This window comes from Pseudophryne corroboree, chromosome 11 (assembly GCF_028390025.1).
Source record: "Pseudophryne corroboree isolate aPseCor3 chromosome 11, aPseCor3.hap2, whole genome shotgun sequence".
In the NCBI taxonomy this organism is placed as follows: Eukaryota; Metazoa; Chordata; class Amphibia; order Anura; family Myobatrachidae; genus Pseudophryne; species Pseudophryne corroboree.
The window spans coordinates 72244748-72272269 of record NC_086454.1 but is presented as its reverse complement, the minus strand read 5'-3'; the positions used below and the strand labels follow the sequence as shown (position 1 = coordinate 72272269).

At 47.6% G+C, this 27522-nt stretch overlaps 1 protein-coding gene across 3 annotated transcripts in view; it reads left to right on the top strand.

Moving 5' to 3' along the window:
* The window catches only part of KIF18A (kinesin family member 18A), a 272865-nt gene that overhangs the window by 215512 nt on the left and 29831 nt on the right, over window positions 1-27522 (top strand). For all 3 annotated transcript variants that reach the window (XM_063944417.1, XM_063944418.1, XM_063944419.1), the window contains exon 14: window positions 23857-24298. In XM_063944417.1, coding sequence (XP_063800487.1) covers window positions 23857-24298 — 442 coding nt within the window. The remainder of the gene's footprint in view (window positions 1-23856; window positions 24299-27522) is intronic.

Genomic DNA, 27522 nt, shown 5'->3' with positions numbered 1-27522 from the left:
TTGTAAGGGTCTATTAAAATTGGTAGTATTCGTATTATCATTATCACATGAGGATATGCAGCTCTTGCATCAATTTACAAATCACACAAAGGACCTTATGTCCGGGCTCGTTGAAGTCTAGCACTGGGCAACTGGACTAGAATGTCTGCCAAAGCTGGACCAATATGTCCTAGGAGAGGAGGCAGAGTAAAGACTACAGTAACAACGTTTATCCATATGAAATTAGGCATGTTGCAGCAAGGCGCGGAAAGTGAGTAAAAGGTAGGCCCTTTTATCTACATTATTTTATGTATCTGTATATAGTATACTGCTGTTAGATCGTGACTAAGGACCTCACTTAGAGTTTAGGATTAATCCAACTAGAAAGTGCTGATGTCTGTTTATCAAATAGCCCTGATAGCACACATTTACTGACCTTTTGGTGGGTTAATCAACAAATATACTGGGTGGGATATAATGCCGCCCAAGTTTGGCGGCCGCACATTATGTCGGCCCAACGCTTATTTTTTTAAATTTTATTTTTAAAGGGGAAATCATTTACAAGGCAAAACCATGCCTTTCAACTGATTGCCCCTTTTTAAAAGAAAAATGTCCGAGTTCGTCTGGCATCCCACATGGTCACCGACCTCGGAGGGCGTTGCTTCCGGACCACTGGCTAGCTGGCAGCAATAAGTATTAATTTACAGCATTGCTGGCCAGTCGTAGTCCTTTAATGGAGCGCTTATAGTATGAAACGCCAATACTTATAAGAAGAAAAAAAAAAAAATTTATAGAAGAGAAATGTTTAACAGCACTTTGGTGTGTAATTGCACCCCAACGCGTTTCAGTCTGTAAAGCCATTTGTCAAAGATCCTTGACAGAGGGCTTTACAGCCTGAAACGCATTGGTAAGCGCTGAGACTTGAGTTCCTGAGTGATGTCGTTATCTGCACAGCGCCGACGGGCGAACAAGCAGACATAAACCAGTGAGAACCAGCTGGACAGGACAGAGAGCGAAGAAGCACGATAGGTAGGCAGCTATGGGGAAAGCTAGCTAGCATTTCATCTTTGTCACCCGAGTCGGCTCTTACTGCCGGTTACAAAAAAGAACCCACCCAATGGACTCTTGCAATTACACACAAAAGAGCTGTGAAGCATTTCTCTTCTGTAACAAAATGTTTTTTTCTTCCTTACGCATTAGCAATTTATACTATAAGCGCACCATTTGACTTTTTATTCGTATAGCTCTGAACTTGGAAGCCAGTCTTGGGCTTTCCAGTGCACACTGAATGAAAAACAACCAATTAAAGTTAAAAAAAAAAAAAATGTAATTCAGTAATAACCCAAATCCTTTCACCGCTTTCCTCCTTTTATAGCTGGGGATCTATTGCAGGAGAGGCCCTGCAATGGCCATTACAGTCTGCGGACATTGACCCTCATTCCGAGTTGATTGCACGTAGCAACTTTTTGCTGCTCGTGCGATCAACTTGATGCCGCCTATGGGGGAGTGTATTTTAGCATAGCAGGGCTGCGATTGCTTGTGCAGACCTGCTATGCTAAAAAAGTTTACTGCAAAACAAGGCCATTGTCAGACTTTACTTATCCTGTGCGACGGATCCAGCGACGAAGGTCCCGGGATTGACGTCAGACATCCGCCCTCCAAACGCCTGGACACGCCTGCGTTCGGATCTCCAGGCCCGGAAAACTGTGAGTAGACGCCCTGGAACGCCTCCCCACTGTCAATTTTCTTGCGATCGCGCTAGTGGTCACTTTCTCCTTTATTCTGGCTGCTGCCCGTCGACGGCGCGCGTGCGCATTGCAGCCGCCGTGCATGCGCAGTTCTGACCCATTCGCACCACAGCGAAGAACCGCTGCGTGTGAACGGGTCGGAATGACCCCCATTGAGTCCCTAATCTTCTCCCTTTGTGCTGCTTCTTCCTTGATTAATAAACCCCCTAGAATTAAAGTGGGGACACCTTCAGCTCCTAAATCAGGGTTAAAATAAGGTCTCCCAGTAGTTGTTTTTATATGCAAAAAAGCAACCGATCATTGCTGCACTCCCTGTGTTGCAGTGTGCTTTGTCCAGGTGCATATTATATACTCACTGGCTGCATTTCCTCGTATCTAAAAGGGGCCCTTTACTGTATGTCTAATGTATTATAGTGTCATTGCTGTGTACTTTGTAATTATGTTACAGTAGCTGCTGGCGCTTTGCAACATTAGTAGTAGTATTTGCAACCTATTGTGATGTAGAAGACTGCAATCATAATATTACCAATATAATGCCAGTCATTTACATTAAGTTTTATGCTTCGTAAAGTTTTTCTATAAATTCTTTTTGAGAGTTTTGCAAATATTTATTTCTCTGACGTCCTAGTGGATGCTGGGAACTCCGAAAGGACCATGGGGAATAGCGGCTCCGCAGGAGACTGGGCACAACTAAAGAAAGCTTTTAGGTCACCTGGTGTGCACTGGTTCCTCCCACTATGACCCTCCTCCAAGCCTCAGTTAGATTTTGTGCCCGGCCGAGGTTGGATGCACACTAACTAGGGGCTCTCCTGAGCTTCTAAAAAGAAAGTATATAATTAGGTTTTTTATTTTACAGTGAGACCTGCTGGCAACAGGCTCACTGCAGCGAGGGACTAAGGGGAGAAGAAGCGAACCTACCTGCTTGCAGCTAGCTTGGGCTTCTTAGGCTACTGGACACCATTAGCTCCAGAGGGATCGACCGCATGGAACTGGCCTTGGTGTTCGGTCCCGGAGCCGCGCCGCCGTCCCCCTTACAGAGCCAGAAGCAAGAAGAGGTCCGGAAAATCGGCGGCAGAAGACATCAGTCTTCACCAAGGTAGCGCACAGCACTGCAGCTGTGCGCCATTGCTCCTCATACACACTTCACACTCCGGTCACTGAGGGTGCAGGGCGCTAGGGGGGGGGCGCCCTGAGCAGCAATAAAAACACCTTGGCTGGCAAAAATACCACAATATATAGCCCCAGAGGCTATATATGTGATAATTACCCCTGCCAGAATCCATAAAAAAGCGGGAGAAAAGTCCGCGAAAAAGGGGCGGAGCTATCTCCCTCAGCACACTGCCGCCATTTCTCCCTCACAGCTCCGCTGGAAGGAAGCTCCCTGGCTCTCCCCTGCAGTCTACACTACAGAAAAGGGTAAAAAAGAGAGGGGGGGCACTAAATTTAGGCGCAGTATATATAACAGCAGCTATAGGGGACATAATTCAGTTAGTCCCTGCATTATATAGCGCTCTGGTGTGTGCTGGCATACTCTCACTCTGTCTCCCCAAAGGGCTTTTGTGGGTCCTGTCCTCTGTTAGAGCATTCCCTGTGTGTGTGCGGTGTGTCGGTACGGCTGTGTCGACATGTTTGATGAGGATAATGATGTGGAGGCGGAGCAGATGCCTATAGAAGGGATGTCACCCCCTGCGGGGCAGACACCTGAGTGGATGGACTTATGGAAGGAATTGCGTGCACTCCTTACACAAATAATTTGACGACATGCCAAATGCGGGACAGCCGGCTTCTCAGCTCGTGCCTGTCCAGGCGTCTCAAAGGCCATCGGGGGCTCTAAAACGCCCGCTACCTCAGATGGCAGACGCGGATGTCGACACGGATACTGACACCAGTGTCGACGACGATGAGTCTAGTCTAATGTCCACTAAGGCCATTCGTTGCATGATTGAAGCAATGAAAGAGGTGTTACAAATTTCTGATATAAACCCAGGTACCACTAAAAAGGGTATTATGTTTGGGGAGAAAAAACTACCCGTAGTTTTTCCCCCATCAGAAGAATTAAATGAAGTGTGTGAAGAAGCGTGGGCTTTCCCTGATAAAAGATTGGTAATCTCTAAGAAGTTACTAATGGCGTTCCCTTTCCCGCCAGAGGATAGGTCACGTTGGGAGACACCCCCTAGGGTAGATAAAGCGCTCACACGTTTGTCTAAAAAGGTGGCACTACCGTCTCCGGATACGGCCGCCCTCAAGGAACCTGCTGATAGAAAGCAGGAGGCGATCCTGAAGTCTGTATATACACACTCAGGCATTATATTTAGACCAGCTATTGCGTCAGCATGGATGTGCAGTGCTGCCGCTGCGTGGTCAGATACCCTGTCAGAAAATATTGACACCCTAGACAGGGACACTATTCTGCTAACATAGAGCATATAAAAGACTCAGTCTTATACATGAGAGATGCACAGAGGGAGATCTGCCGGCTGGCATCTAAAATAAGTGCATTGTCCATTTCTGCTAGGAGAGGCTTATGGACTCGCCAGTGGACAGGGGATGCAGATTCAAAAAGGCACATGGAAGTTTTGCCTTATAAGGGTGAGGAGTTATTTGGGGATGGTCTCTCGGACCTAGTTTCCACAGCAACTGCTGGGAAGTCAGCATTTTTACCCCATGTTCCCTCACAGCCTAAAAAGGCGCCGTTTTATCAGGTACAGTCCTTTCGGACTCAGAAAAACAGGCGTGGAAAAGGCGGGTCCTTTCTGTCCAGAGGTAGGGGAAAAAGGCTACAACAAACAGCAGGTTCCCAGGAGCAAAAGTCCTCCCCCGCTTCTTCCAAGTCCGCCGCATGACGGTGGGGCTCCACAGGCGGAGCCAGGTACGGTGGGGGGCCGCCTCAAAAATTTCAGCGATCAGTGGGCTCGCTCACAGGTGGATCCCTGGATCCTGCAAATAGTATCTCAAGGGTACAAACTGGAATTCGAGGCGTCTCCACCCCACCGGTTCCTAAAATCTGCCTTGCCGATTACTCCTTCAGACAGGGAAGCTGTGCTAGCGGCAATTCACAAGCTGTATTCCCAGCAGGTGATAATCAAGGTGCCCCTACTTCAACAAGGACGGGGTTACTATTCCACACTGTTTGTGGTACCGAAACCAGACGGTTCGGTGAGACCCATTTAAAATTTGAAATCCTTGAACACATACATAAAAAAATTCAAGTTCAAGATGGAATCGCTCAGGGCGGTTATTGCAATCCTGGACGAGGGGGATTACATGGTATCCCTGGACATCAAGGATGCTTACCTGCATGTCCCCATTTACTATCCTCACCAGGAGTACCTCAGATTTGTGGTACAGGATTGCCATTACCAATTCCAGACGCTGCCGTTTGGACTCTCCACGGCACCGAGGTTGTTTACCAAGGTAATGGCGGAAATGATGATACTCCTTCGAAAAAAGGGAGTTTTAATTATCCCGTATTTGGACGATCTCCTAATAAAGGCGAGGTCCAAGGAGCAGTTGTTGGTGGGAGTAGCACTATCTCAGGAGGTGCTACACCAGCACGGTTGGATTCTGAATATTCCAAAATCACAGCTGGTTCCGACGACACGTCTACTGTTCCTGGGTATGATTCTGGATACAGTCCAGAAAAAAGCGTTTCTCCCGGAGGAGAAAGCCAAGGAGCTGTCATCTCTAGTCAGAGACCTCCTGAAACCAAAACAGGTATCGGTGCATCACTGCACGCGGGTCCTGGGAAAGATGGTGGCTTCTTACGAAGCAATTCCTTTTGGCAGGTTCCATGCCAGAATCTTTCAGTGGGACCTGTTGGACCAATGGTCCGGATCGCATCTTCAGATGCATCGCCTAATAACCCTGTCTCCAAGAACCAAGGTGTCTCTGCTGTGGTGGCTGCAGAGTGCTCATCTTCTAGAGGGCCGCAGATTCGGCATACAGGACTGGGTCCTGGTGACCACGGGTGCCAGCCTTCGAGGCTGGGGGGCAGTCACACAGGGAAGAAACTTCCAAGGACTATGGTCGAGTCAGGAGACTTCCCTACACATAAATATTCTGGAACTAAGGGCCATTTACAATGCCCTAAGTCAGGCAAAATCCCTGCTTCTACACCAGCCGGTACTGATCCAGTCAGACAACATCACGGCAGTCGCCCATGTAAATCGACAGGGCGGCACAAGAAGCAGGATGGCAATGGCAGAAGCCACAAGGATTCTCCGATGGGCGGAAAATCACGTACTAGCACTGTCAGCAGTGTTCATTCCGGGAATGGACAACTGGGAAGCAGACTTTCTCAGCAGGCACGACCTCCACCCGGGAGAGTGGGGACTTCATCCAGAAGTCTTCACGCTGATTGTAAATCGATGGGAACGGCCACAGGTGGACATGATGGCGTCCCGCCTAAACAAAAAACTAGAGAGATATTGCGCCAGGTCAAGGGACCCTCAGGCGATAGCTGTGGACGCTCTAGTGACACCGTGGGTGTACCAGTCTGTTTGTGTTCCCTCCTCTGCCTCTCATACCAAGGGTACTGAGAATAATAAGAAAACGAGGAGTAAGAACAATACTCGTGGTTCCGGATTGGCCACAACGAGCGTGGTACCCGGAACTTCAAGAGATGATCTCAGAGGACCCATGGCCTCTGCCGCTCAGACAGGACCTGCTGCAGCAGGGGCCCTGTCTGGTCCAAGACTTACCGCGGCCGCGTTTGACGGCATGGCGGTTGAACGCCGGATCCTGAAGGAAAAGGGCATTCCGGAGGAAGTCATTCCTACGCTGATTAAAGCCAGGAAAGATGTAACTGCAAAGCATTATCACCGCATATGGCGGAAATATGTTGCTTGGTGTGAGGCCAAAAAGGCCCCAACAGAGGAATTTCAACTAGGTCGATTTCTGCATTTCCTACAAGCAGGAGTGACTATGGGCCTGAAATTAGGCTCCATTAAGGTCCAGATCTCGGCTCTGTCGATTTTCTTCCAGAAAGAACTAGCTTCACTACCTGAAGTTCAGACGTTTGTGAAAGGAGTGCTGCATATTCAGCCCCCGTTTGTGCCTCCAGTGGCACCTTGGGATCTCAACGTGGTGTTGAGTTTCTTAAAATCACATTGGTTTGAGCCACTTAAAACCGTGGATCTAAAATATCTCACGTGGAAAGTGGTCATGTTATTGGCCTTGGCTTCATCCAGGCGTGTGTCAGAATTGGCAGCTTTGTCATGTAAAAGCCCTTATCTGATTTTCCATATGGATAGGGCGGAATTGAGGACCCGTCCCCAGTTTCTCCCTAAGGTGGTATCAGCTTTTCACTTGAACCAACCTATTGTGGTGCCTGCGGCTACTAGGGACTTGGAGGATTCCAAGTTACTGGACGTAGTCGGGGCCTTGAAAATGTATGTTTCCAGGACGGCTAGAGTCAGGAAAACTGACTTGCTATTTATCCTGTATGCACCCAACAAACTGGGTGCTCCTGCTTCTAAGCAGACTATTGCTCGCTGGATTTGTAGCACAATTCAGCTGGCGCATTCTGCGGCGGGACTGCCGCATCCTAAATCAGTAAAAGCCCATTCCACAAGGAAGGTGGGCTCATCTTGGGCGGCTGCCCGAGGGGTCTCGGCTTTACAACTTTGCCGAGCTGCTACTTGGTCAGGGGCAAACACGTTTGCAAAATTCTACAAATTTGATACCCTGGCTGAGGAGGACCTTGAGTTCTCTCATTCGGTGCTGCAGAGTCATCCGCACTCTCCCGCCCGTTTGGGAGCTTTGGTATAATCCCCATGGTCCTTTCGGAGTTCCCAGCATCCACTAGGACGTCAGAGAAAATAAGATTTTACTCACCGGTAAATCTATTTCTCGTAGTCCGTAGTGGATGCTGGGCGCCCATCCCAAGTGCGGATTGTCTGCAATACTTGTATATAGTTATTGCCTAACTAAAGGGTTATTGTTGAGCCATCTGTTGAGAGGCTCAGTTATATTTCATACTGTTAACTGGGTATAGTATCACGAGTTATACGGTGTGATTGGTGTGGCTGGTATGAGTCTTACCCGGGATTCAAAATCCTTCCTTATTATGTCAGCTCGTCCGGGCACAGTGTCCTAACTGAGGCTTGGAGGAGGGTCATAGTGGGAGGAGCCAGTGCACACCAGGTGACCTAAAAGCTTTCTTTAGTTGTGCCCAGTCTCCTGCGGAGCCGCTATTCCCCATGGTCCTTTCGGAGTTCCCAGCATCCACTACGGACTACGAGAAATAGATTTACCGGTGAGTAAAATCTTATTATTTCTTAATGGCTAATGGGCTTTTCAGACAAATTACCACAGGTTACATCTGTGTCTCTTTACTTTACTGACTATAAATTATTTTGTTAGGTTGTGCACGATGTCCCAAAATCTTTTTTTGTCACAGCCCACAAAAGGCAACGCTTACTTACATTCATCAGCAAAATGAATGGCTTTAGGTTCCTAACCTCTAACTACGTAGCCACGCATTCATCAGTGGACGTGTTAAATGATTTCCTCTGAGGATTAATTAACCCAGTGTTGACTGCACTGCACATGTGTGTACCCCTACCCAAAGCACAATGATGCTATAGTAATAATTATATTAAGCACTTGGTAGCTTGTCCGTTTCTACTTTTCCAAACCGAAACTATTTTGTTTACTTAATTTGTATTGACAACGTGCTCAAATATATTTATGGCTCTAATAGTTATCTAGTTGCACAAATGTAGGTTACCACAGAGACCAGGAGTTTGAAACGCACCCACACTGCTCCCCCGTGACATTAGATAGGTAGCCATAGTTACTCCAGGCTGTACTGTACAGATTTGCTGCATGTATGAGTAATACTTAGCATGTGATGGTTGGTGATTAATGGCCTTTGTTATTAAATCAGTGTTGGCTTATATGCTTTTTTAGGAAATAGGTTGTATTCATACACGTTGTAGGTGAAAAGTGATAGGGTACATAATTCTTATTTATCTCTGACTTAAGATATTTGTATATGTGTGTGAATAGAGATGTATGTGTGTATGTGTATATATATATATATATATATGTGTGTGTGTGTGTATATATATGTGTGTGTATGTATGTATGTATGTATATATATATATATATATATATATATATATATATATATATAATGTTTCATACATTTACTCATAGATGTACCACTTTTAAAATCTAAATTGGTTTGTTTCCATTATCAGAAACTTGCTACACTCCCCCCTTCTCTCAGGACTCATGCAACTGTTCTATTTAGTATAACAATAACCTCTTACTGCTCTAAAGAATTAATTGTACGGGACAGTGCGCAATTGCCACAAACGTTCCTGCAGATTGGTCAGACGTAGGTGCTCTACAACCAGTGTCTCTGCTCAATTTCCCTTGCACCTCCATAAGATCATTAGTGAATATTGTTTACGTGATGGTTATACAGATGTGTCATCTTACAACTTTGCTCCATGCGCTGCATGTCGCGATACACAACGCGTGATGGCCATATGACTCTGTAGCGCAGAGCGTCTTTCTCTAACGTCCTAGGGGATTCTGGGATGGTATTAGTACCACGGGGTAGAGATTGGGTTCACTGGAGCCTGGCACTTTAAGAAATCTTCAGTGTGTGCTGGCTTGCTGGCTCCTCCCCTCCATGCCCCTCCTGCAGACTCAGTTTAGTAAAATGGGCCCAAGGAGCCGGATTCATTCTCTGGAGCTCCACAGTGTTTTCTTCAGAAATTTGTCTTAGTTTGTTAGATGCAGGCAGCACTGGCTGGCACCAGTCTGCCCACGGTGTGTGTTGGGAAAGGGGGGGTGGGGGAGTGTTTCTGTCCTCCCTGAGCTCGCCTTAGGGCACCTGCTTTACGGTTTGACTGGGTTAATGGTCCAGATCCCCGCTGACAGGACAATGCTCCTGAGGTGCTGTTGCCCACAGGGTGTGCGCGCACGCTGAAAGCGTGCCGCCACCCCTAGCAGATGCGGATGACGCTGGTGCGGGGAGTACAGACACCAGGGCCCCAGTTAGCGGGTCCCCGGTGACAGTGGCGGCATTAAGGCGCAGCGGCACTTGGCTGTGGAAACGCACACTGGCGCTGGTACGGAAAGGGTTTTTCTCTTACGTCCTAGAGGATGCTGGGGACTCCGTAAGGACCATGGGGATAGACGGGCTCCGCAGGAGACATGGGCACTTTAAGAAAGAACTTTAGGTATGGGTGTGCACTGGCTCCTCCCTCTATGCCCCTCCTCCAGACCCCAGTTTACTACTGTGCCCAGAGGAGACTGGGTCCATTACAGGGAGCTCTCCTGAGTTTCCTGAAAGAAAGTATATTTGTTAGGTTTTTATTTTCAGGGAGCCTGCTGGCAACAGACTCCCTGCATCGAGGGACTGAGGGGGAGAGAAACAGACCTGCTTTAATATTAGGCTCTGTTTCTTAGGCTACTGGACACCATTAGCTCCAGAGGGATCGGTACGCAGGTCTCACCCTCGCCGTCCGTCCCAGAGCCGGGTGAGTATGAGAAGAAAGAAGACTTCAGAGGTGGCAGAAGACTTCAGATCTTCACTGAGGTAACGCACAGCAGTAAAGCTGTGCGCCATTGCTCCCACACAGCACACACAAACGGCAGTCACTGTAAGGGTGCAGGGTGCAGGGGGGGCGCCCTGGGCAGCAATAAAACCTCTTTTTCTGGCAAATGTTTATATATACAGCTGGGCACTGTATATATAAAGAGCCCCAGCCAGATTTTTCTATATTTGAGCTGGACAGAAGCCCGATGGGGCGGGGCTTCTTCAGCACTCACCAGCGCCATTTTCTCCACAGCACAGCGCTGCGAGGAAGCTCCCCGGACTCTCCCCTGCTTATCCACGGTGAAAGAGGGTTTTAAAGAAGGGGGGTGGGCACATAATTGGCGCAATATACAGATTACAGCGCTATCTGGGTAAACATATTGTGTGTTTTTTCCTGGGACATTAGCGCTGGGTGTGTGCTGGCATACTCTCTCTCTGTCTCTCCAAAGGGCCTTGTGGGGGAACTGTCTTCAGATAAGAGGATTCCCTGTGTGTGTGGAGTGTCGGTACGCGTGTGTCGACATGTCTGAGGTAGAAGGCTCTCCTAGGGAGGAGGTGGAGCAAATTAATGTGGTGTCTCCATCGACAACGCCGACACCTGACTGGATGGATATGTGGAATGTTTTAAGTGCTAATGTGAATTTATAGCACAAAAGATTAGACAAAGCTGAGGCTAGGGAGCAGCCAGGGAGTCAACCCATGTCTGTCCCTATGTCGCAGGGACCTTCGGAGTCTCAAAAGCGCCCACTATCCCAAATAGTAGACACTGATACCGACACGGATTCTGACTCCAGTGTCGACTACGATGATGCAAAGTTACAACCAAAATTGGCTAAATGTATTCGATATATGATTATTGCAATAAAAGATGTTTTGCATATCACAGGGTACACATGTATAAGGGAAAGAAACCTGAGGTAACCTTTCCCACTTCTCATGAGCTGAACGAGTTGTGTGAAAAAGCGTGGGAATCTCCAGACAAAAAACTGCAGATTCCCAAAAGGATTCTTATGGCGTATCCTTTCCCGGCAAAGGACAGGATACGGTGGGAATCCTACCCTAGGGTGGACAAAGCGTTGACACGCCTATCCAAAAAGGTAGCGCTGCCATCCCAAGATACGGCTACCCTCAAGAATCCTGCTGATCGCAAGCAGGAGGTTATTTTGAAGTCCATTTACACACATTCTGGTACTTTACTCAGACCGGCTATTGCATCAGCTTGGGTTTGTAGCGCTGTAGCAGCGTGGACAGATACCTTATCAGCGGAGATTGAGACCCTGGATAAGGATACCATCTTATTGACCCTAGGACATATAAAAGATGCGGTCTTATATATGAGAGATGCTCAGAGAGACATTGGTTTACTGGGTTCTAGAGTCAACGCTATGTCGATTTCTGCTAGACGAGTCCTATGGACCCAGCAATGGACAGGTGATGCCGACTCAAAAAGGCATATGGAGGTTTTACCTTACAAGAGTGAGGAATTGTTTGGAGAAGGTCTCTCGGACCTGGTCTCCACAGCTACAGCTGGTAAATCCAATTTTTTGCCTTATATTCCCTCACAGCCTAAGAAAGCACCACATTATCAAATGCAGTCCTTTCGGTCACAGAGAAACAAGAAAGTACGAGGTGCGTCCTTTCTTGCCAGAGATAAGGGCAGAGGGAAAAAGCTGCACAACACAGCTAGTTCCCAGGAACAGAGGTCCTCCCCGGCCTCTACAAAATCCACTGCATGACGCTGGGGCTCCGCTAGGGGAGTCCGCCCCGTTGGGGGCACGTCTTCGACTTTTCAGCCACATCTGGGTTCACTCACAGGTGGATCCCTGGGCAATAGAAATTGTTTCTCAGGGTTACAAGCTGGAATTCGAAGAGGTGCCTCCTCGCCGGTTTTTCAAATCGGCCCTGCCGGCTTCTCCCCCAGAAAGGGAGTTAGTTAGTGTTAAATGCAATTCACAAATTGTATCTTCAACAGGTGGTGGTCAAGGTTCCCCTACTTCAACAAGGGAGAGGATATTACTCAACCCTGTTTGTAGTCCCGAAACCGGACGGTTCGGTCAGACCCATTTTAAATTTAAAATCCCTGAACCTGTACTTGAAAAGGTTCAAGTTCAAAATGGAATCGCTCAGAGCGGTCATCGCCAGCCTGGAAGGGGGGGATTTTATGGTATCCCTGGACATAAAGGATGCATACCTTCATGTTCCCATATATCCACCTCATCAGGCGTACCTGAGATTTGCGGTACAGTATTGTCATTACCAATTTCAGACGTTGCCGTTTGGGCTTTCCACGGCCCCGAGGATTTTCACCAAGGTAATGGCGGAAATGATGGTGCTCCTGCGCAAGCAGGATGTCACAATTATCCCGTACTTGAACGATCTCCTCATAAAAGCGAGATCAAGAGAGCAGTTGCTGAGCAGCGTGTCACTTTCACTGAAAGTGTTACAGCAACACGGCTGGATTCTCAGTATCTCGAAGTCGCAGTTGGTTCCTTCGACTCGTCTGACCTTCTTGGGCATGATTCTGGATAGGGACCAGAAAAGGGTTTATCTTCCGATAGAAAAGGCTCAGGAACTCATGACCCTGGTCAGGAACCTACTGAAGCCAAAACAGGTGTCAGTGCATCACTGCACTCGAGTCCTGGGAAAGATGGTGGCATCGTACGAGGCCATTCCCTTCGGCAGGTTCCATGCGAGGACCTTCCAATGGGACCTACTGGACAAGTGGTCCGGGTCACATCTACAGATTCATCAGTTGATCGCCCTGTCCCCCAGGGCCAGGGTATCTCTCCTGTGGTGGTTACAGAGTGCTCACCTTCTAGAGGGCCGCAGGTTCGGCATTCAGGACTGTGTTCTGGTGACCACGGACGCGAGCCTCCGAGGTTGGGGAGCAGTCACACAGGGAAGAAACTTCCAAGGACTTTGGACAAGTCAAGAGACTTGTCTTCACATCAACGTCCTGGAGCTGAGGGCCATATTCAACACCCTTCGTCAAGCGGAGACCTTACTTCGCGACCTACCAGTTCTGATTCAGTCAGACAACATCACCGCAGTGGCTCATGTAAACCGCCAAGGCGGCACAAGGAGCAGAGTGGCAATGGCGGAAGCCACCAGGATTCTTCGCTGGGCGGAAAATCATGTAAGCGCACTGTCAGCAGTGTTTATTCCGGGAGTGGACAACTGGGAAGCAGACTTCCTCAGCAGGCACGACCTGCATCCAGGAGAGTGGGGACTTCATCAGGAAGTCTTCGCACAGATTGCAAGTCTGTGGGGACTGCCCCAGATGGACATGATGGCGTCCCGCCTCAACAAAAAGCTACAGAGGTATTGCGCCAGGTCAAGAGACCCTCAGGCGGTAGCTGTGGACGCCCTAGTGACACTGTGGGTGTTCCAGTCGGTTTATGTGTTTCCTCCTCTTCCTCTCATCCCAAAGGTGTTGAGAATAATAAGAAAAAGAGGAGTACAGACAATTCGCATTGTTCCAGATTGGCCGCGAAGGGCCTGGTATCCGGATCTGCAGGAGATGCTCACAGAAGATCCGTGGCCTCTTCCTCTAAGGCAGGACCTGTTGCAACAGGGGCCCTGTCTGTTCCAGGACTTACCGCGGCTGCGTTTGACGGCATGGCGGTTGAACGCCGGATCCTAGCGGAAAAGGGCATTCCCCATGAGGTCATTCCTACTCTGATAAAGGCTAGGAAGGACGTGACAGCTAAACATTATCACCGTATATGGCGAAAATATGTTTCTTGGTGTGAGGCCAGGAATGCTCCTACGGAAGAAATCCATCTGGGACGTTTCCTTCACTTCCTACAAACTGGAGTGAATTTGGGCCTAAAATTAGGCTCCATTAAGGTTTAGATTTCGGCCTTATCCATTTTCTTTCAGAAGGAATTAGCTTCTCTCCCAGAAGTACAGACTTTTGTGAAGGGAGTGCTGCATATTTAGCCTCCTTTTGTACCTCTGGTGGCGCCTTGGGACCTTAATGTGGTGTTGAGTTTCCTTAAGTCACACTGGTTTGAACCACTTAAAACAGTGGAGTTAAAATATCTCACTTGGAAGGTGGTCATGTTGTTAGCCTTGGTTTCGGCTAGGCGAGTGTCGGAATTGGCGTCTTTGTCACATAAAAGCCCCTATCTGATTTTCCATATGGATAGAGCGAAATTGCGGACCCGTCCTCAATTTTTGCCTAAGGTGGTGTCATCTTTTCATATGAACCAACCTATTGTGGTGCCTGTGGCTATGCGAGACTTGGAGGATTCCGAGTCCCTTGATGTGGTCAGGGCTACGAAAATTTACGTGGCCAGAACGGCTAGAGTCAGAAAAACAGAAGCACTGTTTGTCCTGTATGCAGCCAATAAGGTTGGCGCTCCTGCTTCAAAGCAGACTATTGCTCGCTGGATCTGTAACACGATTCAGCAGGCTCATTCTACGGCTGGATTGCTGTTACCAAAATCAGTCAAGGCCCATTCCACTAGGAAGGTGGGCTCTTCGTGGGCGGCTGCCCGAGGGGTCTCGGCACTACAGCTGTGCCGAGTTGCTACTTGGTCGGGTTCAAACACCTTTGCAAAATTCTATAAGTTTGATTCACTATTGCTGTGTTATTTCACTATTGCTGTGTTATTTCACTATTGCTGTGTTATTTCACTATTACTGTGTGGTTGTTCTGCTGCATCAGCATGTCTGGCAAAAAGGTTGTGTGTCCATCCTGCAACACAAAGTTTTCCCCTTTTCCTTGGTGATCTCTACTATGTAATCAGTGCTCTCTTCCTTCTCAGGGAAGCAGTACACAGGACCCAGAGTGGTTAGAGTCATTTAAAGGAATAATATCTAATATTCTGAATTGGCTACTGTTAGACAGGAAAGACAAGTGCTAAAGAAATCTGTTGATGATTTTCTAGTCAATGCTGCTAACCGCAGACCGGCTCCTCAGCCCCCGCCCCCCCTCAGCCCCCCCTTTATAGGTCTCACATAAACGCACACTCCCACATGTGTGCTCCCAGTCTGACTCTGAAACTGAAATGCCAGATTTGGAAGAAGATGAAGTGGACGTAGACACAGGCGACAATACTCTGTCTCAGGATGTGGAAGCCCTAATATATTTTATTAGGGAAGTCCTCAATATACTGGATAAAGACACAGAACCTGATGAAGAGTTGTTTTTAAATGTAAAACCAAAATCTACTGCCACTTTTCCTTTCTCCAGTTAAAATCACTTTTTAAAGATGTGAGTTAATCCTGACAAGAAATTTCAAACCCCTAAGCGGTTGCTGAATTCCTTCCCTTTTACCCCTGAGGATAGGAAGGTATGGGAGAACCCTCCAATTGTGGATAACTCAGTGTCCAGGCTGTCACGTAAGATTGTGCTGCCTGTAACTGGTGATATCTCTCTAAAAGACCCTGCTGACCGTAAAATTGTGACTACACTCAAATCCATTTACACTGCAGTAGGAGTCACACACAGAGGCCCACCATTGCTTGTGGTTGAATCATACGGCCATGGTTAAATGGTCTGGTAATGTAATTGAGGGGTTTGACACTTTGCCTCAGGATGAGATCGTGACTCTACTGAAGCATATCCAGGATGCAGCTAACTTCAGGAGTGAGGAAATCAAATAGATAGCCCTCATTAATGTCCGTTCCTCGGCTATGGCGGTTTCGGCTCGCAGAGCTCTGTGGCTGCGACAGTGGACAGTGGATGCTGATTCCAAAAAAGGTGTGGAGAACCTTCCCTTCACGGGGGGATGCCCTGTTTGGGGAGGAATTGAATAAGTGGATTTCTCAAGCAATGGCTGGTAAGTCCACCTATCTGCTGCACCTCTGGCTAGACGCCCTTATCCCGGTCCCCCTCTACAGTCCTTTTGCGACGCCAAGTTTAGAGGCAGGACCAGGGATGCCTCAAATGCAGCCAGAGGAAATAGAGGTAAATCTTGCAGACCAGCGGCTGCTGGATCACTGGACCAGACTTCAGGTTTTTCTTCCACATAGCTCTCAGCATGACTGTTGGCCCCAGCTGAAGGGGGACTTTCATGTGGGTGCTTGACTGCAGTATTTAGCCCAGGTATGGGCGGAGTCCTGCCGGGACCCTTGGGTGAGGGATCTCGTATCCCATGGCTACCGGTTGACATTTCAAGCACTCCCTCCTCACAGATTCTTCTGGTCAGGCAAACCAGCTTCACCTGTAGCAAGAGAATACCTTGCAGGACGCCATTCAAAAACTTCTCCACACACAGGTGATTGTTCCGGTCCCCCGTCTGCTCATAAGCAAGGGAATTTATTCAATCCTGTTTGTGGTACCGAATCCGGATGGTTCGGTACGGCCAATCTTGAACCTCAAGTATCTGATCCTGTATCTACGTGTGTTCAAGATGGAATCTCTAAAAGCTGTGGTTTCTGGCCTGGAAGAAGGGGAATTCCTGGTATCCCTAGATATCAAGGATGCATAGCTGCACATCCAGATATGGCCCCCTCTATCAGGCTTATCTCACATTTGCAATACAGGACCTCCAGTTCCAGGCCTTGCCCTTTGGCCTCTCCACGGCACCGAGAGTATTCACAAAAGTTATGGCTGGAATGATGCTGCAACTCTGCATGATGGGAGTGAACATAGTCCCTTACTTGGACGATCTCCTCATAAAGGCGGTGTCCAGGGAGCGTCTTGTTACAAAGCATCAACTTGACTACACGTCTTCTTACGGACCCATGGGTGGATCCTAAATTTCCAAAAATCACACCTGGAACAGTCTGTAACTCAGAAAGCATTCCTCCCTATGGACAAAGCCTTGACAATTCAGGCTATGGTCTGCTCTGTGCTCAGGCCCCGCAAGATCTCGGTGCACCTTTGCATCCGACTACTATTAGGCAAGATGGTGGCCTCCTACAAGGCACTTCAATACGGCAGTTCCAGCTGGATCTGCTGGACAAGTGGTCGGGGTCTCACACATACACCAGAGATTATCCCGGTCAACGAAAGCAAGAATTTCTCTGGTATGGTGGCTACAAGTCTCTCACCTTGTGGAGGGTCGGAGTTTCGGAACTCAGTCATGGACTCTGTTGACAAAGGATGTGAGCCTCCGTGGTTGGTGGGCTGTGATCCAAGGCGCTGAGTTCCAAGGGAGTTGGTCGAGTCAGGAGTCTTTTCTTCTGACAAATGTTCTGAAACTCAGGCCTATTTACAATGCCCTTCTACAGGCCGCCTCTCTCCTCCAACATCAAGCCATACAGGTACAGTCAGACAACCCCACGGATACGTCTCTCTAGGCAGAAGCCAACGCAAGGGCCATATTCATTCCGGGAGTGGACAACTGGGAAGCAGAGTTCCTCAGAAGGCACGACCTCCATCTGTGGGAATGAGGCCTTCACCCTCAAGTGTTTCAACAGCTGGTTCAACGGTGGGGCTGCCCGCTGTTGGACATGATGGCTTCTCGTCTCAACAAGAAGCTGCATCGCTACTGTTCCAGAACTAGGGATCTGCAGGCTGCAGCGGTGGACGCTCTGACGGCGCTGTGAACTTATCAGTTCATCTATCTGTTCCATCCAATTCCTCTCATTCCCAGAGTTATAAAAAGACTCAAAAGGGAAAATGTTCAAGCAATTCCTATTGCCCCGGACTGGCCTCGCCAGGATGCGGACCTCCTGACCATGTCTCTCAAAGAGCCCTGACCGCTACCACTTCTGAAGTATCTTCTTCAACAAGGGCCATTCGTCTATCCAGACTTACTGAGGCTACGTTTGATAGCTTGGAATTTGAGAGGGAGATTCTAGCCAGAAAGGGTCTTCCCTCCAGGGTTGTCTCGACTATGGTCCGAGCCCAAAAGGTGGTCACATTGATGCATTACCGCCGTATCTGGATTTCAACTTGGTTGTTTTCTGCTCCTCCTGCAAGCAGGCATGGGTATATGGGCCTACGTTTAGGCTCTATCAAGGTTCAGATTTCGTCTCTATCCATATTCTTCCAGAGGCAGCTGACTGTAATTGCGGAGGTACAGACGTTCTTAAAGGGTGTCCTTCGCATTCAACCGCCCCTTTGCCCTCCCACGGCTCCGTGGGATCTCTCTGTGGTTCTGATCTTTCTCTAATCAGACTGGTTTGAACCTTTACACAGGGTGGGCTTGAAATATCTTACTTGGAAGACTGTCATGTTGCTGGCATTGGCCTCTGCAAGACGTGTGTCGGAATTGGGGCCCTTATCCTGTAAGAGCCCTTATTTGATATTTCATGAGATTAGGGCGGAGCTGAGGACTCGTCCACAGTTTTTGCCGAAAGTGGTGTCGACTTTTCACATTAATCAACCGATAGTGGTTCCGGTGATGTTGGACACGTTGGTTGCTATAAAGTCCCTGGACGTGGTCCGGGCTTTGAGGATTTACGTAAAAAGGACAGCTCGTCACAGGAAGTCTGACTCCCTCTTTGTCCTTTTACGACGCTAACAAGATTGGATATCCTGCCTCCAAGCAGTCCATTGCTCGTTAGCTCAGGATGACTATCCATCAGGCTTATTCGGCAGCGTTGCTACTGCCGAGTTTTATTCAGGCACACTCCACTAGGTCGGTGGGTTCTTTCTGGGCGGCTGCCCGTGGCGTCTCGCCCTTACAGGTGTGCCTAGCTGCTACTTGGTCTGGTTCAAACACGTTTGTGAAGTTCTATAATTTCGATACCTTGGCTAACTTCAGTTTGGTCAGACGGTTTTGCAGGGGTCTCGGCGCACTCCCACCCGTTCTGGGAGCTTTGGGACTTCCTTATGGTACTAAAACCATCCAAGTATCCCCTAGGACATTAGAGAAAATAGAAATGTAATACCTATCTGTAATTCTTTTTCTTTTAGTCCGTAGGGGATACTGGGCGCCCGCCTCAGTGCTTTATGTTTCCTGCTTACCTGGTTGTGTTTTTCTTGGTTGGGTCTGCTATTGCTGTCCCAGTTTTTGTTCTGGTTAGCATTGCTATCCTTTGTTACTGTTGTGTGTTGGGTTGGTTCGTTGCCTCACCGCTTTAGTTGTCTATTTTCCTTCTCTCAAAGTATGTCTGTCTTCTCGGGCACAGTTTTCCTAGACTGAGTCTGCAGGTGGGACATAGAGGGGAGGAGCCAGCACACATTGAAGATTTTGTGCCAGGCTCCATTGGACCCAATCTATACCCCATGGTCCTAATACCATCCCAGTATCCCCTACGGACTAGGAGAAAAGGAATTACCAGTAGGTATTAAATTCCTATTTTTTATTTTTTTGCATCTTTTGCCGCGAAAATGCACCTTAGATGCCGTGTAATGTAATAGGATGCACGGGCGGCTTCTGCTGATTAAAATGATATGCAGTATGCCTATATTCTATGTGTGACTGCGACTGTATTTTCATACAAAGTGCTATGCTACAGTGTTTTCCTGGAAAACACTGTAACATGGCATTTCGGATGCAGATAGAGCCGGAATAACACACTGAATATATACATGCATTATATCATTTTTATCAGCAGAAGCTGCTTATGCGTCCTATTACATTACATTATGTCTAAGACTCATTTTCACTGCAAAAGACGCACGGCGTGACAGAGTCCAACCACGGCAGGCTGTGACTTGAAGGGTTATTTAGTGTGACTGCAGCAAGGATGTAAGAGGACACATTTGTATATGCAGCTAGACACCAAATGGAATTGAATCCCCCCTCAGTATATTGTAGTACCTGTTAGGATCTAAGGAAAATATCGTGTTCAGATAATAGAGGATACGATCACAGCCATGGTCTAGAAATGTTACTGTAAAAGTTTATTTTAACAAACAAGTGCTTAAGCTTACGTAGGTTCTGTATAAACCGATTTAAGTGAGAATTTTTGAGTCTATTAAAGGACAGAAAGGCAAAAGCATTTTTCCCGGCATAAGTTTCACATTACACACATATGGGATCAGTATGAGATCCCTGCAGCGTGTCCTCTCGCAGGATCGCCACAGGGGTCTATTCCCCCTCGGGTGGTGGCGTGGACCACCACCGAAGTGGTGAAACCAGGTATTGCAGTTGGTGTTGGGATTCCGGCGTCGGTATACTGACCGCCGGGATCCCGTCCGGCGGTCAGTTGACTGCCTCCCCATTACACCTGGAGCTTGTTGCTGATTATAGTTTTGAAGACTGGCATATTTTGCAGACTAGCAACAAAAGATAGCTTTAGGGCGCTGTACTGAATATAGCTCTTAATTAATGTATATCAGCAACCGATTGGGAAAGAGAGGTATGCCAGCCTCTTAAAACAGAACCAAAAACAAATACTCCCAATTGGCACTTAATAATACATGCGTACGATCAATAATAAATAAAAACACAATTTCTTCACTTGTAATGGTTTAAATAACCTCCCGGGGGTTCACAATTACAGTAATACAATATTGAATTCAATATAAAATTATACACAGTCTAAAATGACACCAGTGTACTGAGAAATAAGTGAACCATGTTATCACTTGACTGGTATTATTTCATATACTGACAGAAACTTACACCATAATTCATCTGCATGAAAAAATGTTTGGATATAAAAGGTAAATTACCAGCTGGGTAATGTCCAGACAGTGGAGACTCCCAGTCAGGGCCGTCTTTTCGTATGGGCTCTTGCCCAAGGGCCCCAGGAGTATAAGGGCCATAGGCTGATAGCTGAGGATCTCCTCTTTCCAGGGGTACCACGTTTTTGTAAATCGGCCCTGAGGAACCGGAGATATCTGACTTCAAAGCAGTGGTCCCCATCCGAGTCTGTGTTAATTTAGCTTTCCAGCCAGTTATCTTGGGTTCTGTCTGACTTGAGTGTTTTGGAAAGTATACTACAAAAGCTGAGACTCTAACTTGTCAGTGGATGCTGACAGCTTGTCTCTACTATTCCCAGAACCAGAGATATCAGCCTTCCAGCAGATGGTCCCTGCTCCAGCTCCACACACCTAATATGCAGTGTTATATTTTCATTGATGGATTGCTCTGGCTCCTGATCTCTGATCCGCAAGTTCCCAGTACCTCCTGAAAGGTGGGACTCTCTAGTATTATACTTCATTAAAAGTGAAGAAATCTATTTCCAGGAACTGGACATATCTGCTTTCAAGCACGCTGCCCTCCCACCAGAAAATGATCAATATTAAGCACACGCCACTATCCACCCCTCCTTTACAAATTAAACACCCCCTACCATCATGGAAGTCCTGTACCAGGACCCTTCATTCAGCCCAATGCTCCCTTCTAAAGTTTAGTGTTCTCCCTCCCTCCCCATCTGTGCAGTAAATGAGTAATTAGCAGAAATTACTGCTCCAGGTCCTACATGCTGGGAGGAAGATGGAACACCCTCTACTGCCCGCGGGACATCAAAGCTACCACTGATAGCACCCGCCGCTTCTACCCCTGGAGGATGGGTAGGGGCCACAGTGCATTGCTTTGCCCAAGGGCCTACACTGCTGTTAAGACGGCCCTGCTCCCAAATTCTTGTATAGCCGGTCTCAACGCTGATGGGGAGTCTCTATAAATGGGGACTCCGGTGGGTTGATTGCAAACGGATGTACTTTCCTGTATTGGAAATATCCAGACCACCGGGATCGGCAAATGGCAATGGACTGCGGCCATGGCTTATTGGTGGAAACTGTGGAGGCTCTGAGGTATGAGCAGGGACATAGGCAGCCGTATATTCAGTGCTGTGCTTTCCTGTGTTGGAAGTGTCCAAATCCCTGGGATCCTCGCACGGCAAAGGATTGTAACTGCAGCTTACCGGTGGAGTTGGTAGAGGCTCTGATGTGGAAAGGAGCAGCACACGACTGTGGACAGGAGAGACTTTGGACAGTGATCCGGTCCGTGGCCTGTGTGCCGGTGGCGTTGGTGCCCACACCAAGATTCACACAGGGGGCAATTGCAGTGCAGCACACGATGTTGCTGGATGCTTGACAGGACCAATGGGATCAAACTGAACACGCTGAAAGATGGGTGCAGCTGTAGCTGGTATAAAGTGCTCTCCGGCTATACCAGGGCCTCCAGTATCTGTTCCTCATGGAAATTATATTTGCAGTGGAAGGTGCAGATAATTGTGAAATAAAAAGAGGGAGGTTATGCAGACTCTTGTGTCTTCGACGCGTTTCCCCACACTACAGTGTAGCTTTTTCAGGAAGCAAGGTGTCTTCCTGAAAACATTTACTACTGAAGCAGGTACATCAGAGCTGTGAATTTTATTTTAACTGGAATGTATACATAGATATTAACATCAGTTGGTTAATTATAAAGTTAAGTAGTTATTAAATAGTGATAGTAATCCTTCCCCTCTCTGCATGACTCTGATCTTCACTGCTGGGCATTTCATATCTATTTTTTTTTTTCCAATTACTGGTTTACACAATCCGTTGCTTGGAGTTTCTTTTAAACCTTAACTATAGGATATTGTTTAACATATAAAAGTATGAATATTGAACATCCTACATGCATATGTTGGGCCTAGGCTGCAAGTAGGCCTTTAGTTACACAGCAAGTGAGTGTTCCTTTTAGGTTCTTTGTAGACCACTTTTCAGAAAATTTCATTTCATACTGTTGTCCATCCGTCTACAGGTTGCAGAAACGTTTTATTTCAAATTTGAATACAGTGGAAAGCTATTTCTGTATTTTCAGTGGTATCTATTGATGTACTCAGTTTAAGCCACCTAGGGGCTGGTTCTAAAGGGTCGGCTGGTTCTAAAGGGTCTCTTTCATTGCTGAAGTTTTCTTCTGGGACAACAATTATGTTTTTGATTCAGCTTTGGGATATACAGTTCAGCATTAAATAACCACTTGCCTGGTGTGGTCACACGACATGCGGCCACACCAAGCTGGACTTTCCCTGATATGGTTGCATCTGATGCAGCTAGTCAGAATCGCCCACTGGGCAGCTGCCAGAAGACCATCTTCTATCAGCCGTCAATCTCAGAGGTACCTTCCGGCGACCCTGCATCCTTGCTCCCTCCCCCAGTGCCTCCGTGCAGTCGTTCAACAACCCCTAACCTCCAAGTGTATACCCGGCGGCTGTAGAAAGGAGCAGGAGCTGGGGAACTGTAAGGTTCCAATGCATCAATGATCAGATGTATTGATTTTAAAAATGTATTCTTTTTTTTTAAATAAAAGTGTTGGATAAGTTCTAAAAACCTGTTCTTAACCTAATTCAGTCATAAATAAAAATGACATTTTTAATAAAACAAAAACAATATTAGCTAGATAAAAGGTTAAACACTAATCATTTTTGTAGGCCACAATAAATACACTGTATTAGAAGTCACTGGCTTAAACAAATAGATAATCATGTTATATTATTTTGAGGTACACTGTTGCAAAGATCCATGAAGACCACCATTATATTGAATGGAGGGGTTTTCATCCTCATAACATGCGTTCAGATCCTTGCTGCCATGCCTGAGCCATATTAATGTCAAGTAAAGGCCGCCATACATTTGCAACGGAATGTCACAATTTCCCGATCCCATAACACCTGGTCGATGGACACCAATTGGTTATCTGATCTGGGAAACACCTGCTTAATGTATGGGGCCCTTAACTCTGATAATATGATATTGGTTATACTGAATAGTTTTCTGTTTTCATATTGTAGATTCACAAGTGAAAAGACCGAAAGAAATTGTTCCGCCAATGCCTGTAGAAGCCGTCAATGCTTGTAAGAAGACGAGGAGGAAATTACTTGAGTCGCCACAATATGGACAAAACCTTGTAGCTCCTCCCTTCTCAAAGAACAATGACCATGAGGAATCTATCAGCGAAGGGCTCAACCCAATTGTTTACACACCAGAATGTTTGAATAGAACCATCACCCTCACACAGGAAGTAGAAAAACTCCCTGGTGTGGGGGGAAATAAAGAAAATGGCATCAGTTTTATGGCTCATGACAAAGAAACTCAAAAAATGGGCTTCACTTTCCACATGAAGTCTGGTCCTGAACAGACTGACATGGACTCGACTGTCATTCTGTCCCAGGGCAGCAGTGACCTGAATCCAATTGGCAAAGAAATACAACCACCCACCAGCATGCTACAAAGGTACCTATGGCATTTTATGCTAAAATAATTTTTGTATGTGGTCATATGGGTTGGGTTCAGAAGAAATCCTGACGGGTGAGAATGGAAGCCAACCATCCCCCCTAATTCAACAGCCCCTCCCTCCCTCCCGCAGCCTAACCCTAACCACCAACACCCCTATAACCTAACCTCCCCCCACCAGCCTAAACCTAACCTCCACAGACATGTACGGTTGGGACTCGCTCGTCAGCTTTATGGCAGGTGTCAGGATGCCACCTACATTCTGGCTATATACATGATTACTTTAGGGATCTCCCCTGCAAGAGATTCTGGTTGGAATTCTAAGTGGCTAAGAGAGTGACAATGCATTCTACTGTATTGTGGCCCCCTCTCTCTGCAGTTTTAGTGACGCGTATCTCTGCAAATAATGTAACTAAAGCCCCTTTGCTGCTCTGCTGGGAATATGGAAGAACTCCCATAAAGAGTCGGCTGGTGTTTGGTTTTAAAGCTTAGTTTGTTAGCCAATACCCTCGGGAAATCATGTAGTTATTATAATAAGATTTTACTTACCGGTAAATCTATTTCTCGTAGTCCGTAGAGGATGCTGGGACTCCGTAAGGACCATGGGGAATAGACGGGCTCCGCAGGAAACAGGGCACTTTAGGAAAGCTTTGGACTCTGGGTGTGCACTGGCTCCTCCCTCTATGCCCCTCCTCCAGACCTCAGTTAGGGAAACTGTGCCCAGAGGAGATGGACAGTACGAGGAAGGATTTTTGTAACTTTAAGGGCGAGATCCATACCAGCCACACCAATCACACCGTATAACTTGTGATAAACTTACCCAGTTAACAGTATGAACAACAACATAGCCACGGTTCCACCGAAAAACTATAACATAACCCTTATGTAAGCGATAACTATATACAAGTCTTGCAGAAGAAGTCCGCACTTGGGACGGGCGCCCAGCATCCTCTACGGACTACGAGAAATAGATTTACCGGTAAGTAAAATCTTATTTTCTCTAACATCCTTGAGGATGCTGGGACTCCGTAAGGACCATGGGGATTATACCAAAGCTCCCAAACGGGCGGGAGAGTGCGGATGACTCTGCAGCACCGGTTGAGCAAACAGGAGGTCCTCCTCAGCCAGGGTATCAAACTTATAGAACTTTGCAAAGGTGTTTGTCCCCGACCAAGTAGCTGCTCGGCACAACTGTAATGCCGAGACCCCTCAGGCAGCCGCCCAAGAAGAGCCCACTTTCCTAGTGGAGTGGGCCTTAACCGATTTCGGTAACGGCAATCCTGCCATAGAATGCGCCTGCTAAATCGTGTTACAGATCCAGCGAGCAATAGTCTGCTTTGAAGCAGGAGCGCCAACCTTGTTGGCCGTATACAGAACGAACAAAGCTTCAGTCTTCCTGATTCTAGCCGTTCTGGTCACATAAATCTTCAAAGCCCTGACTACATCCAGGGACTCGGAATCCTCCAAGTCCCGTGTAGCCACAGGCACGACAATAGGTTGGTTCACATGAAAAGATGAGACCACTTTTGGCAGAAAGTGAGGGCGAGTCCTCAACTCTGCCCTATCCACGTGAAAAACCAAGTATGGGCTTTTATGTGATAAAGCCGCCAATTCGGAAACACGTCTTGCTGAAGCTAACGCCAACAACATGACCACTTTCCACGTGAGGTATTTCAACTCCACAGTTTTGAGTGGTTCAAACCAAGGTGACTTGAGGAAACGGAACACCACGTTAAGATCCCAAGGCGCCACCGGAGGCACAAAAGGAGGCTGAATATGTAGCACTCCCTTCGCAAAGGTCTGTACTTCAGGAATAGAGGCCAATTCTTTTTGAAAGAAAATGGATAAGGCCGAAATCTGGACCTTTATGGACCCTAATTTTAGGCCCAAAGTCACTCCTGTTTGAAGGAAGTGAAGTAGACGGCCCAAATGGAACTCCTCCGTAGGAGCAGCTCTGGCCTCACACCAAGAAACATATTTCCGCCATATACGGTGATAATGTTTTAACGTCACGTCTTTCCTAGCCTTGATCAGGGTAGGAATGACTTCCTCCGGAATCCCTTTTTCCGCTAGGTTCCGGCGTTCAACCGCCATGCCGTCAAACGCAGCCGTGGTAAGTCTTGGAACAGACAGGGCCTGCCTTAGAGGAAGAGGCCACGGATCCCCTGCGAGCAACTCTTGCAGCTCCGGATACCAAGTCCTCCGTGGCCAATCCGGAACAATGAGTATTGTTCTGACCCTGCTTCTTCGTATTATTCTCAACACCTTGGGTATGAGAGGAAGAGGTTGAAACACATAGACCGATCTGAACACCCAAGGTGTCACCAGAGCGTCTACCGCTACCGCCTGGCGGTCCCTTGACCTGGCGCAATTCCGCTTTAGCTTTTTGTTGAGACGGGATGCAATCATGTCGATTTTAGGCAGTCCCCAACGATCCGTGATCTGTGCGAAGACTTCTTGATGAAGTCCCCACTCTCCCGGATGCAGGTCGTGCCTACTGAGGAAGTCCGCCTCCCAGTTGTCCACCCCCGGGATGAACACCGCTGATAGCGCGCTTACATGGCCTTCCGCCCAGCGTAGAATCCTGGTCGCTTCTGCCATGGCCATTCTGCTCTTTGTTCCGCCTTGGCGGTTTATATGAGCCACTGCCGTGACATTGTCTGACTGAATCAGAACCGGTTTTCTCCGAAGCAATTCCTCCGCTTGACGCAGGGCGTTGTATATGGCCCTCAACTCCAGGTGTTGATGTGGTGACAAGACTCTAGGCTTGACCAGAAACCTTGGAAATTTCTTCCCAGTGTCACTGCTCCCCAGCCTCGGAGGCTTGCGTCCGTGGTCACCAGGACCTAAGCCTGAATGCCGAACCTGCGACCTTCTAGTAGGTGAGCACTGTTCAGCCACCACAGGAGAGATACCCTGGTCCTGGGAGACAGGGTGATCCTTTGATGCATTTTTAAATGGGACCCGGACCACTAGTCCAAGAGGTCCCATTGAAAAGTCCTCGCATGGAACCTGCCGAAAGGGATGGCCTTGTAGGAAGCCACCATCTTCCCCAGGACCCGCGTGCAATGATGCACTGAAACCTTTTTTGGTTTTAATAGGTTCCTGACCATGGCTATGAGTTCCTGAACCTTTTCGATCGGAAGAAAAACCTTTTTCTGGTCTGTGTCTAGAATCAGCCCCAAAAAGGTCAGACGCGTTGTAGGGACTAGCTGGGACTTCGG